Here is a 14551-nt window from a genome sequence, read left to right on the forward strand (position 1 = left end):
CTCTGTGTCAGCAACACCAGCCAAGTACCTAGATAACTCAGGCACTCATCATTGTCCATCACCTTCACAAAGGATTCTGACTGCTCTTTTGACCTTCTCTCAATGTCGGACATCTCGACAGTAACACCGGGTCGGTATACCTAATCTCAGCAACAGTGGGAGAAGTCACCAAGAAAAGTTCCTCTTTTCCACCACTAATTGAGCTGACTTCTCTGACTCTAAGATGGCACCCTTCTTCTTCTGTTCAGCCTTCTTCTTTTTGCAATCCGTCACAAAATACCCTGGCTCATCACAATAGAAGCATTTCTTTTCTTCTTTCTCTTCTTCTTGTTGTCTTCATATGAAGAGTCCACTCCGTCGTTAGATTTCTCCTTCTTGGGCTTGCCTTTGCCGGGCTTACCCTTGCCCTTGCCTTTGCCCTTGTCTTGAGTTACTAGGGCTTTATCATCTCAATCTGTTCTATCATACTTCTTTCTTGTTGTTGCAGCAACAATGAAACCAGCTCCTCGAAAGTCATTGGTGCCGCTTCGTAGTAACATAACTACTATAGCTCTGGGGGGGCATTCCCAACAATAGCCTTGCCATCCTGGTCGAGCTCGTCCTTTGACCAACTGCTGCCAGCAGCTGATCCTGCACCACCTTCATCTTGGTGTTGTGTTCATGTACTGATGCCCCTTCATCCTTGCTCATGCCATACAGCTCGATCTCGAGGTCCAAGATGCTCGCCTCGTTATTGAGCTCATACATGTCCCTCAATGTTGTCCAGGCTTGGAAAGAAGTGTTCACCATTTATATGTGAGGAAGCACTGCATCTGCAGTGGTGCCCACAATGGTAGCTAGGGCTTCTGCATCATGGGTCTACCATGCTCTCACTAACATTGGGTTTGTTGGTGTCGTCACCGTTGCTGTAGTAGTTGTGGCTGGAGTAGTCACGGTGGGTTGAGGCATCGAGCTTGCCCAGCTTACCATAATTAGGGATTCGATATCTTTTGACCATGACAACGAACTGAAAGGAACAGAGTTTATGCGTGCTTGAACTTGAGCCTCCCACCTGGGTGCAATCCTTCACACACCTACTTGAACCTCAGCCTCTTGCCTGGATACAATCCTGTAGAGCGTCGAGTTAATTCCCCCGAGCAAATCAAGGTTGTCCTTGAGCAATCCTTGCCTTCAAGCTCCACTTCCCGTGAACTTCTGTTGTTGTTCGGATTCCATGTTAGAAATGCACAATCCCACTAGAGGGTATCTTGCAGGTGGAAGACTGATAGATGAGCACATGAATTACACGCGGAAGTGTTTCGTTACAGAATCAAACTTCTTAACTTGTGTGTACTTCACAATCATATATGTGTGTATAGACCAATAAATAGACAATGCATCCACAAGACAAATATAGAAGAAACAATGATATATTTCTGTCCATCCAAAACCGGACACAATACAAAAGAGATGCAGTCCCATCAAACAGTGGTCCTCCGATCTTACCAAAAGTCCTACTATCTGCTTGGCACCTCTCCAATGATCCCTTCCACCTTGCTGCACTTGTAGTCAGCCTAGATGGGCAGCACCTCAAGCTTAGTCTACAGCACCTTTATCCCTCCTTCACCTCTTGAATGTAGGCCCAAGTGAGGATCTCTTGCTGCTTCTCTTTGCTCTCTGAGAGCTGCTTCAAGTGATGCCAAATGGAGGCCCAAAGGTCCCCTTATATAGGGGCTGAGACCCCCCTTGAAAAAACTTACCAGGTAGGCATCCTAGCCGACTTGAATTCCCCCCTACCAGCCGATTGGAGGGGGGCTCTATAGATGCCCTTCTCGGCCCTTGTTTTCAGGCTTGGCCATATTGACCCCTTGGGCAGTCTTAAATAGGGCTGCCAGGGGGTGCTTTACTCTGTTGCTGCTGCACCCTTCCATTCTGCCATGGAGCCCTGATGTGCAGCCATTTTGCTGCTTGCTGCAGCCTTATGATGCACCCATGATCCCCCTCCTCGACTCCTTGGGCCACGAACTGTCCATTCTCCTTGGATGTGACGGTGACTTCTCCATTTTCAAAGAGTATTGACATCTTGTGCTTGTCCATCTGGCTCAGTGAGAGAAAGTTTATGCAAAGAGTCGGCACATAAAGTACACTTGAAATTACCTTTTCTTCTCCCGCAGTTGTGATGAATGGTATATTGCCTATACCCTTCACATGGCATGTCTGGCTATCTCCCACTGTCACCTTTGAATTGGGATGAGCACCTTCTATTGTTTTGAACCACTCTCTTTTGTTGGACATGTGTTTCAAAGCCCCGCTGTCCACATACCAGTCCTCCTTGCCCTCACTCACTGCATAGGCAGAGCAGTGCTCAATGAGTACAAAGAGCTCACCTGTAATGACATTGGCTGAATTTGTCTTTTGCTCCTCCTTGTCCTTGGACTCTCGCTTCCGCTTTAATTCTGCCTTCTTCTTCCGGCAGCTCTTCGCATAGTGACCGAGCTTTTCCCAGTAGAAGCACTTTACCATCTTCTTCTTCCCTCCGTCGTTTGCTTTGCAACGCTTGAAGTCCTTAGACTTACCCTTGCTAGGTTTGTCTTTTTCTAGAAGAGCTTTGTCGCCCTCTTTGTTGTATAGCTTTTTCCGACTCTCCTCTTGCAGCAATAAGGGGCCGAGTTCTTCAAACATGAGAGGCTTGGTCCTTTGTCCTGTTGTGACAGTCGTGGCGAACTCTTGAAGCTCCTTGGTAGCATGCCAAGTGTTATCAATGTTTAATTGACATGAGTCTATGTGCTGACCAACGGAAGCTAGTTGAGCTCTTACCACCTTGACCTTTGTTAAGTGGTCATGGATGGTATCTCCCTCATCCATGCCCATGTTATAGGGCTGATGCTGGAGGTTGAGAATATGCGACGTTTTGTCAGTCTCATATAAATCCTTCAGAATAGCCCATGCCTCTGTTGACGTATTTGTCGTCTAGATGTGAGGAATAATAGCATTTGCCGTCGTCTCTATATCATGGCAAGGGCTTGAGTGTCTGTCTTTTTCCTCCCATGCTTTGAGTTCATTTGCATCTACGGGCACTAGGATCCTCCATGGGAGTGCTTTTCTCCGTCCTGATCTTCACAATGAGACTAGGATGCAAGCTTGACTGAGCAGGGGATATGCCATGCGTGCTAGGTTCGAGCGCCGGTGCTTTCACTCTTATTTCTAGGATCCTCGGTCTAAGTCTCTCCTTTTCTTTTTTTGGTTGTATGGCAGCCCATGTTGGGCCTTGATTTATCAAAGGTGGATCGTGCTTGGGTAGAGAGGCTCTAGGTTCTATAACTGGCACGATGATTCGCAATAGGTTGTTAGACGCACACGAGATCATCTTCGTTAAGTTCTAGGAAGCCCCACTCCAGCTTGAGGTAGCATTCTAGGTGATCACCTACCTCCATCGAGTTGGAGATTTTGGTTGCACGACCTTAGGTCAACCTAGGTTATCATGGTTGGTCTTATCCGTGTCCATGACATGAGCAGTTGAGGGTGATTAGAGATGTTGGTATGCGGATATGTAGATGGTTTTTGAGTCTTAGGCTTCAGATAGACAAACTACCTCCTTTTCATTATAGCCTTGAGGCCCTCTCCATTCCCACTCATTGAGGCCCAGTGGGCACAGACCAAGAGTGAGAGACAAGACAAACTCGCAAGCACATTGATACATAGATGAGGCTTAAGGATCTCCCCTCCATGGTTGATGGACTAAGGACACAGTTGATGGGGGTGACACTTGTCTAAAAGAGAGCTATTGCGATGAGACCAGAGATCCCCAATGGAGCCTCTGTTTGCTAAGACCTCCTATCCATTCTCAATCGACCAATGGACCTGGTGCCTCAGACAAACGCAGAGGATGACCATAGAGATACCTTATTGCAGATCTTTCTTTCTTTGTGTGTGTTCCAATATTTAGTATTTGTATTTTTCTTAGATGGATGCCCGCTTAGTGGCTCCACCCATTCAGGTTTTTTCTCATTCAGTCTCATAGAACCTTTGGTCTTTCAAAGACTTTCATAACCTTTCTTTCACACATTTAGATGCACCCATGCCCATTTACACATCATGCAAATAATTTTTTCAGTTTGTGCAAGACATTTTGGTAATATTTAGGCACGGTGAAGTGTAAGAGCTGACACTAGAGGATCTTGTTTCTTGCTAATGTGCAAGAATCTCAAACTAAGCTTGTAGGATTGGGTTGAAGCTACATAGTTGATTTGAGTCAATTGTAGTCGAAAAAAGCTCCTAGGTTTGTTTATGTGAAGGCTTAAAGCAACCTCCTAGAAGCTTAGACTTGGACACGGAGTGTTATATGGAACAACCAATGCTCCATGGGATAGTTTACATAGGAAATATCTAAATGGTATTGACTGTCGAACACAGGATAAGTGCTAACTGTGATTTCCATAACGTTTTTTTTTGAAAATCATGTTAACGAATGAGAACTATATACAAATGCCTTTCTGTGGCGAACTCAAGCAACTTTACCAACAGATGCTGCATTTGAAAAAAAGGATGATTTTATTATGCATCTATGCTTGAATATAGAATGACCCTTTCCCCATTGATTGTAATCTTGTGAAGTTAAAGGTGCTACAACTTTGTGTGATTGCATATGCTTGCTCTAATTGTTAGTGTACGGATCTTGTTTATTGCGAGTGGAGTTTTTAAAGTATCTTCTCTCATGGATGGTACATTCTAGGTGTGAACCATTTTCAACATACCCAAGGTCATATGATCTTCTTCATGCCTTTCGTGTATTGTCTACTAAGAAAAAGGGTTGTCACATGGTGGACATCATGTTGGAGATGGATCGCATATTACGTCCCCTGGTGAGAGTTGGAAGAAATATTTCACATTGTTTTCTTATGAAGACTTGAATAGAGAATTTCCAGGTAGATCAAGAAGGTTTTCAAATAGTTTTGTTTCCAAAGTTATGGAATAAATGACGACTCAATGTTTTTGGTTAAGGTCATGGAAAAAATAAGTTAAGTTATTTTCTACTTTATTTACTTTAGAAAGATTTCTTTTCCAAGATCTTTAATTAAGTAATCTACATTACACCCAATTGTCATGGTTGCTAGAAAGGATTTGAAACCTCAAGTTTCTCCTTAAAAAAAGTTTCTCATCCAAAGAAAAAGTGTACGATCACTATTTCTTGTGACCTTGACAGAATGGGTCCAAGTTCTATATTGAGGCTGCCTCAAGCTATGATTGTTATTCCTCATGTTAGAGGGATTTGGAATCATCCTATGATTGTTTGGAAGTACTTGAAAATTTTAGCACAACAAACTTTTTTGTAGAAACCTTACGAAGCATAGAAAACACAGCCATCCTACGTAGCATTGTTGTTGTAAGGACTCAAAATATCCCTCTTTTGTTGAAAGAATCCTCAGGACATGTTATTGTTATTGCATACACTTCAATCCTCCCTACTGCTTTTCTAAGGAAACTCTCTTTGAAAAGCATAAAAATTTGGATTTCTTTTTCGAATTGTTAAGAGCCATTGAGAAAGAAGTTCCAAAGTTTGCTCTTTGATCTTTCCAAGAGACTTTACGTGGAGAACAGCTTTACCAAATCTTTCTGAAAGGACAAGAATCCTTTTTTGGTGAAATTGACACTAATGTAAGAGATTGTACCCGTTGGTTGAGGTTTTTGCTCTCAGGTCATCCTTCTCGAGTTTCCATATGGATAGAGCGTTTTGGGAGATGCTTTGGTTATTTGGACATCTCCTAGCTCCTTGATAGAGGACCTACGAAGTCATTTCTGTCTGTTTTGGAGGAGAAATAAGTGTATTTATAATTGAGCTGTCATATGTTTTAGGAATACTAGAATGGTTTGTCCAAAACTATTGAATTCAAGTTAAGTATTTCTTTACTCAAAAGTGATATACTAATGTTTTTAGCCCTGGTAGGGGATAGTCCTCATTTGTACCCCATACCATGTCTTATGTCTTTATTTTCCAATTCTCTCTAAATCCACTCTCTGTGTAAGCCATGTGTGATATACATATTTTTGTTGTTCTGAATTTATTCCATTCTTTACTTTCAAGTAAATTAAATTACGTGCTTATTGGAAATCGCATGTCCACAAAGCATGCATCTGATGAAACATAAGCTGAGGATAGCCTAATGTGTACCAAAGATTGAGTTGGTAAGGTAGGTTGGCCAATAAGCAAGCACCTGCCAGTGTCAAAATGGGTGCCCCCTGCGATCTCACAGTGTCACAAGAGGTAGTGTGTTGTGAGTTGCTAGAAAGTGATTGACTTCTTGTTATACTGGCACTCATAAACTCAAGCACTTGCAGTCATTGAAAACTTGAAAATGACTGATTTCTTGTCCTTTCATGATCTTGTCTACCCCTTAGATGTGGAATTTTCCCCGTCTACCAGTTGTTCAAGCACTTGCAAGGATTACTTTCAACAAGGTTTTGGCTTTCATAAAGCCTCCTAATCTCATGCATGCCTTTCAAATTTTCAAAGCATATAGACCAGCTGGCCAAGAGCACTAGCTTGGTAGAAGGGGTATGTCATATGGGTCCCATGTTCAGACCATCAAATGGACCATGTTCAGACCATCAAATGGACCAGCTTCCAAGGTGTTCTAGACCTCAAGTTTCGGGGTTTTACACTCCTGGCTATGTGGTGAGCTTGCTAACTCAACCTTGAAGGCTTGATTATTGTGAACATATGACAGATCGACTTACTCAAGCTTGCTAATGTGACCTCATTCACACGATTTAGTGTCCCATGTCTTCTAGATCGTCTTTTTTAATTGCGGATCGATCAAATGTGTTGAATTCCTTTTTTGCACCCCCCCCCCAAAAGAAACTTCTATTGAGTATGAAATAACCAATACATGAGCTCAAGGTTCAATACACAATGAGAAGCATTAAAAAACCAAGAAGTTGGCAGAAAATGCCAAAACAAACCAGAGGGTGACTTACAGTAGAAGGGGCTGTGTCTCCGGTTCTCTGAGAAAATTCCTCCTCTTTGCAATTGCTGATCTGGAAGACCCCTGGATTCTTGACAATGTAGCCATTATGCTATATCCAGGTGCAACAAAAGGTCGAAAAAGGATGAATGTGTATTATCTCCACGACCTGTATGCATCTAGCTCTCCAGATTTGCCAGGCAATGATACTGGCAATGATCTGCGGGTCATATCCACTGGTGCTCAGGGGGATATGAATTGGGAAACTGAAACAATATCTGTAAGACAAAATTGAATAAGATAATGGTGAACCTTTCTCCAGTTATTAGTTGCAACCCCTCCATGAATAGAAAGCCAACGAAGCGAGAGATCTTCCTATTCCTGAAGGTCCAAGGATCCAGTTTCTATTCACGTTTTTGTGATAATTTTTAATCTGAGCTATCCTTGAGCTTGTGGCCTAATGGTTTAGCCACTCTTGATTCCCCTAACCCAGTCTCGCACAATACAACCTACCATTTCTTCATCCTAAAGCGCCTCCCCAGCGTGACTATTGCTTGTCTTCAAGGGAGAGCACAATTTTGATAGTGGAGCTCGTGTGTGTGTATACATATATACAGATGTAGGTAATAATCTGTCTCACTCTCTCTCTCTCTCTCACACACGCACACGCACACGCGTGCACACACACTTTTTTTTGGGTGAGATCTTTGATTGATTATATTATATGAGTAGCAACCTCAAAATAAGGTGCTACAATTACATCAACTGAAAATTTCAGTATATGCCAAAAAGACCTCATGATCTATGCAGCAGGTCTGCAAGCAATCAAAGAAATTTTGCTGCAAAGAACGCCTAAAAAAGCCAAACAGAGAGAAAGTAGGATTACCAAAGACTTTACAATTCCTATAGGTCCATAAAGTCCATAGTGCCCAGTAGCGAACCCAAACGAAGAAAAGATGAAACTCTGGTTTGGATGGATGAAACCCAAATAGCCAGAAGAACTTCCCAAACGGAATAGATGGGAATCTCGCTCGCAGGCGCTGTCGAAGCAGATAAAAAAACTACGAACAATGCCAAAACAAGTGAGGCATAGTCTCCGAAGAAGCAAAACATCTGTGGCAAAGTGCAGGAGCAATGTGTCGATGAGTTAATAGTTGTCCAGATGGAAACACTCCCAAAAGAACTCGCCAAAAGAAAACCTGTTGCCGAAGCGGTACTTTATAGGCCCAAAGTTGCTGTAATCTTTTCCTCCACCACTTGGCTGGGCGATGCATTCGCCAAACAGAATCACCTCTCTTTGAAACCCAAGGCTGAGGCAAAAGGATTTTATACAATGCAGGTACAGTAATCTGAGATAGCCTCAAAGGACGAGAAGAGGATTCTGGAGAAGTCAAAGTCCAATCTTCCAGCCGGTCCTGGAGTTCCAAAGGAGGAATCGGAACAAAAGGCGAAAGCATAGAAGTAATTTGTCACCACAAAGGACGATAATGAGGGCTTAATCCATATGTAATGGTTGCTAGAGAAAAGGGGAGCACAGTACTAGCATCATCTATCTTGGAGATTTCCATCTACCACAGGATCTCAGTGCATCAGACAATTCCCTTTCAGTGAAGGGATGTTCAAGTTCCAAAGCCTGAGCATCAGATAGAATTGGATGAATATGCTGCAAAAGAAGTTGACGTGCAGACACGACCCGAGGAGAAAGAGTATCCACATGCCCAAAATGAGTGGAGAAGTGCTGCACACATAAATCAGCAAGCTCCGAACGAGATGTTGACCAAGAACGAGAGAGGCTGAATAGCATTAGAGACGAAGGCTTTAAAGTCAGCATGCTCTAGATAACTATTATTAATCAGCAAAAGCCTTCGGCAAGGCAATCTGTCAGTGGGAAATTCATGTAAGGAAAGCCTCAACCAAAGAGGAGCATGATCCGAATGTGTGAAAGCATGATCAACCCAAATTTGACAAGTAAAGGCATCACAATGCTATGGATCAACCTGATACCATCTGTCCAAGCGTGCCCAATAAGAAGATTGAGCATTATGCTGAAAGGTATAGCTAGGAAGCATGGGCTGTAATACGTGAGGAGAGGACAAAAGTGCAACTACTTCTTCAGGAAACAAGGTCCAATTTGGAGTCACAGCAGCCCAGGTCAAGCCAACACCAGAGTTTTCAGCAGGTATTTTCCCATGAGAGGATGCACCACTCCAAGTTTGAGAAGGCAAAGGTCGCCGGGGGGAGATCACTTTGCGAGGAGTTTGCCATCTATCAATCAAAAAAATTTCCCCCCTCCCTTGAGGTGGAGAGGACAAAAGTACAGGAAAAGAAGCATTACCATTTGAGACAGCCGGGGCTTTGCCTTTGTCTTGAACAGAGAAAAACTGTTTGACCCCTTTGTCTTTGACCACAGAAGAGGCATTTGCATTCTTATTCAAAGGCTGAACCATTTCAGCTTGCATTGGCATCCGTGGAGCTCGGGAAGGGCATTGTGAAGCCATGTGCCCAAATTGCTTGCATTCAAAGCAAGCACCTGCAAACAGTCCCCACTTGAGCTTGTAAAAGGCACTCCCCATGGAAACATTATTCACAGTAACCGAATATGAAGCTGGAGTGGGATGATCCGTATCCCACAAAATGCAGAAGCGATTCGAATTTTCATTGGGTCGCGGTGGACATACCACCTTACCGAGGGAAGCTGCAATTTTAGGTAGAAGAGAAGACAAGCATTGAGGAAAATCCACAACTTCTACCCAAACAGGGCAACGATGCCGAATCAATGCTTTATAATCCCGGTTGGGAGACCAAGGCAGGACATGGACCATGTGTTGGCCATAGAAGAGAGGAGAGTGCTCCAGCAAAACCTGACGGTGCTCCTCATCAACCATGATGATCTCAAAAAAACCCCTCGTTGCATAATGAACTTTTTTGACATAAGAACCACCCAGGGTTCGAGTCAACCAATTCCCAACATTTGCTGCAGTAGGCATCCGTCTTGGGAAGAAAATTATAATTGCATGCTTTGCATACTCCTTAACTGGATCAAATATATCATCCACTTCCACCATAATGCCAGTGGTGGGAAGTGGATCTTTCCAACCTTTGCGGGTTTCTTCAAACCCTTCATGCATAACCTCATAAACTGTGAAAGGTTTTCTCATAGGAATAATCCGCCATTCGAGTTAAAGCTTGGAAGCAGCAACGCTTTACAAGGAGGAAAGCACAACAGGTACAAAATTGTATGGATTTTTCCTGGCTGTACGGACAAAATCGTACGGATTTTTGATAGTATGATCCCCCTCCCCTCTGAATTTCTGATAGCAAAACGGTATGGATTTTTACGGACTGTATGGACAAAACTGTACAGACTTTTCCCGGCTGTATGGACAAAATCGTATGGATTTTTGACTGTACGAAAAAAAATTTACACATGCACACGCACACGCACACGCACACGCACACGCACACGCACACGCACACGCACACGCACACGCTCACACACTTTTTTTTTTGTGAAGAAATCTTTTATTGCTGTGAAATAATTACATTCATAGTTACTTCTAAACTGAGGTAACTATTACTCAACTAAAGATCTCAGTATAAGCTGTATACACATCCTGATCAATCAAACGAGTCTGAACACAATCATAGAATGATTGCTGCAGAGATCGTTTGAAAAAGATAAAGGATGAAAAAAGGGGATCACCAAAGACTCTATGATTTCTGTCCATCCATAAAGTCCATAGTGCCCAGTAGCGTACCCATATAAAAAACAAATCAAAACCCTGTCTCAGTGGATGAAAACCAAATAACCAGAAAAGCCTGCCAAAAGTAGCAGTAGGAAATCTCGCTCGAAGCCTCTGTCGGATGAGAGCGATGAAGGTGCAAGTATGTGGACAGAACTAAAAAATGTGTAGCACAGATTCAGTGGGGTGTAAGCATCTGTGACAAACAGCCGGAGCAATATGTCTGTGTGCAAGTAGCTGGCCAGATGGAAAAATGCCAAGCAGGACTCGCCAAAGAAAAAGTTGTTGTCGAAGAGGGACGTTGTAATGCCAAAGGAGACGCAGCCTTTTGCTCCACCACTTTAGTGGGCGATCCATATGCCAAATAGTATTTGCTTGTTAGAAATCCAAGGCAGAAGTAATAGCACTTTATAGAGTGATGGCACTGTAATATGTGAACTTCAAGGGACGGGCTGAAGAGTAAGAAGAGTGTAAAAACCAATCCTCAAGCCTGTTTTGAAGTTCCATGCGAGGTACTGGCAAAAACGGTTGAAGCATTGCTGAAAAATGATGCCAGAGAGGACGATAATGAGTTCCCAAACCGTATTTGCTGGCAGCCATGGAAAAGGATAAAAGTGTGCCATCATCCTGAAGTACATCTGCCACAGAAGTGATGCCTTTGAAGGAGAGAAAGTAAGAACGTCTTGGTTCTTGAATGGCCAAAGAAGGGTGGAATACTTTAGACCAATAAATATTCTCAGCCCTCAAGGAGTTTCCCGACAAAGAGTCTCGGCCATGCCATTCCAAGTGGGATAAGATATGTTTCCAATCAAGAAGCAGGCGAGAAACAAAAGGGAAGCCTCTGATCTTGCCTTGGATAGAGCCAAATATGAAATCCCACGGAGTGGGCTGCCAATGCCCAAATGCAGAAGTATGAATATGTAATAAGAGAGAGCGGATCATTAAAGCCCATGGCTGATCTCCTTGCATAAATTGCAACATCATTTTTCCTCTGTGAGCAAGTAAATGCATGTGAATATTGAGAATGTTCAGACCCCCGTGCATCTTTGGAGAACAGAGACGATGCATAGAGAGTAATCTCAGACTTTTCTTGCCAGTTTTAGCACACCAGAAAATTTCCATGATAGCTGACATAAAGGAGTTCATCTTTGCCTTAGTGAACATAATGAGAGGCAGATAAAACTGTATGTATGCTATCAAAATGAATGGTGCGATTAGCAAACGAACATGTAGTGGCCAAGTTGCAAGCTTCCAATATTCAAGTTTTTCCCTCAACTTTGTCAACACCCAATCAGTTTGTTGGGAACGGGTGAGTTCCCAACCTAGAGGATAGCCGAGATGTCGAATAAATTGAGAGGCGGGGACAATTTTCCCAGGCCACAGAAGACTGTGCCATTCCTGTTCATGCAACGGCAACAATTTGGATTTCTGAAAATTAACCCGAAGACCAGCAGCCAATCCATATGTAGAAAGAGCCTGCATAATCATGGACAGATCACTCAGAGTATTTTTTGGAGTAAAGAATGAATCATCAGCATATGCTTGAGCGATCATGCTGCGACTGCCAGTAATCTCCAAACCATGCAACCGGTCAGTGTCCAAAAGGTGGTCCAGATATTGAAGCATCGGATGAGTGGCTATTGCAAAAAGTAAAGCACTTAGGGGACATCCTTGCCTAACAGAACAGCCAAGAGTCTAGGATGTAGAAATATCCCCTGAAAGTATGCATGCAGCTTTACTATCTTGATATAGCCAAGTGATAACTTGCTGCATTTTTGTGCCAAATCCCAATGCGTGCATAGTCGATGAAATAAAATCCCATTTAACCGTGTCAAAGGCTTTGGCAATATCAACTTGCAATAATAAAACATCTTGCTGCGTGTATTTGGCATATTCAATTCCAACATAGGCATTAGCAATGTTATATGTGATATGCCTACGCGGGACAAAGCCATATTGGGCAGAATGCAACCCATCATGTAGAAACCCCTTTAGCCGATCAACAATCATTTTTGTAGTGACTTTGTAAATGACTGGCATAAGGGTGATAGGTTTTCAGTCTGCCAAAGATTCACAGATTTGTTTTTTTGGAAGGAGTTTAACAATACCTCTCTTCCATGCGTCTGGCATTTTCTGATTTTGCCATGCAGAATTCACCATATGCAGCAATGTATGCTTCAAAAGAGGCCAATATTCTAGAAAAAACTCAACCGTAAGACCGTCCCATCCTGGAGATTTCCATCTTCCGCAGGATTTGATTGCATCTGACAGTTCCCTCTCAGTAAAAGGTTCCTCCAATTCCAAAGCTTGAGTAGTGGAAATAATAGGAGAAACATGTTGTAACAGCAAATTTCGTGCAACCAAAGCTTGCTGTGAGGGAGGAACTGCAGAACCAAATTGCTGAGAAAAATGTTGCACACAAACAGAAGCAAGCTGTGACCTTGAGGTGGTCCATGATCCATCAGGCATGAGCACCTTGCAAATTTCTGTTTTTAATCTTCTCTGATGCAAGCTTTTGAAAAATTCTTTGGAAGAGCAGCCTTTATCTGTAAAGGCTCTTTGTCTGGCTCTAGTCTCCCATTTGACCAGTTTTCTATGATCATTGAGTTGAAGACAATGTCTGGCCTGGCATAATGTTGTTTGCTCATGCAGGGACAACGAACGAAGATGGCTGAGTTCAGTGAGGTCGTGACAAGTAAGTTTGGCCTGAGCAATAGTTTCCCTTAGAGTCTTCATGTAAGACTTGCCGTAACTTCTTATCACAACTTGCATTTTGGAAACAAAAGAATCCCAGGCATCATCAATATGAACATGGCTGCAAGAAGACAAAGAGTGAGATGCTTCAGTAACCATGGCCTTGAACACAGCATGTTGCAAGTAGCTATTGTTCACGATCAAATGGCGCCTTTGTGGCAATCTATCATCTAGCATATCATGAAAGGATAACCGCAACCATAGAGGTGCATGATGTGAATGCACAAAGGCATAGTCAATCCACATTTTGCATGTAAAATCCCCATTTTGTTGCGGAGCTACACTATACCATCGATCCAGACGTGCCTGATAAGAAGAAAGAGCATTATGTTGGAATGTGTATCCAGGTAACAAAGGCTGTAATTCCTTCCAAAGGTCCACCAAATCCAGATGCATCAGTAATTGTGACCATGCATGCCTTTCAGGGGTTAACATATGAGTATGTCTGGAGGTATTGTCTCCCTGTTGAGGAGCATTATTAAAATCCCCACATATAAAGGCATGATATCTCCATGGATATTGTTGCATGGCATCCCAGATTTCAGTTCTTTCTCTAGAGGATTGAGGTGCATAAACAGAGGCAAATTCAAACACCTCTCCTTGAATAACGCATTGAAGAACAAGCCATCTGCCTTTGTGGTCATTTAAAGCAATAACTGGTTGGAGCTCATGTTTGATCAAAATGACCACTTCTGAGAAAGAGTGCTCTCCAGCATAGAAAATGTCATAGCCACAGTAGTGTCCTGTCTTTCTTGCATAGACATGTTGGTTATGTTCTTGCAGTGCCACTATGTCAGGCTGAAATCTATTGATGTACAGCCACACTGTTTTTCATTTCCTACTGTCACACATCCCCTGGACATTGAGTGTAAAACATTTGATATGAGCAGTCATATTTACAGATATTTATAGTAATATAACAACTATGTACAACAGCAAATTTCATGATGTCAACCCTGCATTTCTATCTCAGGGTTAATGTTTTTCCCCTGAGAAGAAATATCCACTTGAGGAGTAGACAGCAGAGCAGCAACCTCTTCTTCATGGAAGAGTGTTTTGCTGGCTGTCACTGCAGCCCATGTGATCCCAATTCCTGTATTGACCTCTGGGGTG

General features: G+C 42.8%; 1 protein-coding gene across 1 annotated transcript in view; it reads left to right on the forward strand.

Moving 5' to 3' along the window:
- LOC147884621 (putative methyltransferase PMT6) overlaps positions 1-14551 on the forward strand; it is a 38672-nt gene that overhangs the window by 21480 nt on the left and 2641 nt on the right. The window contains exon 6 of the mRNA XM_087397666.1: positions 4712-4841. Within this exon, the coding sequence (XP_087253792.1) occupies positions 4712-4841 (130 nt within the window). The remainder of the gene's footprint in view (positions 1-4711; positions 4842-14551) is intronic.

This window comes from Dipteris shenzhenensis, chromosome 26 (genome assembly GCF_047967505.1).
Source record: "Dipteris shenzhenensis isolate YYH24624 ecotype China chromosome 26, Dip_SZ_1.0, whole genome shotgun sequence".
Taxonomy (NCBI): Eukaryota; Viridiplantae; Streptophyta; class Polypodiopsida; order Gleicheniales; family Dipteridaceae; genus Dipteris; species Dipteris shenzhenensis.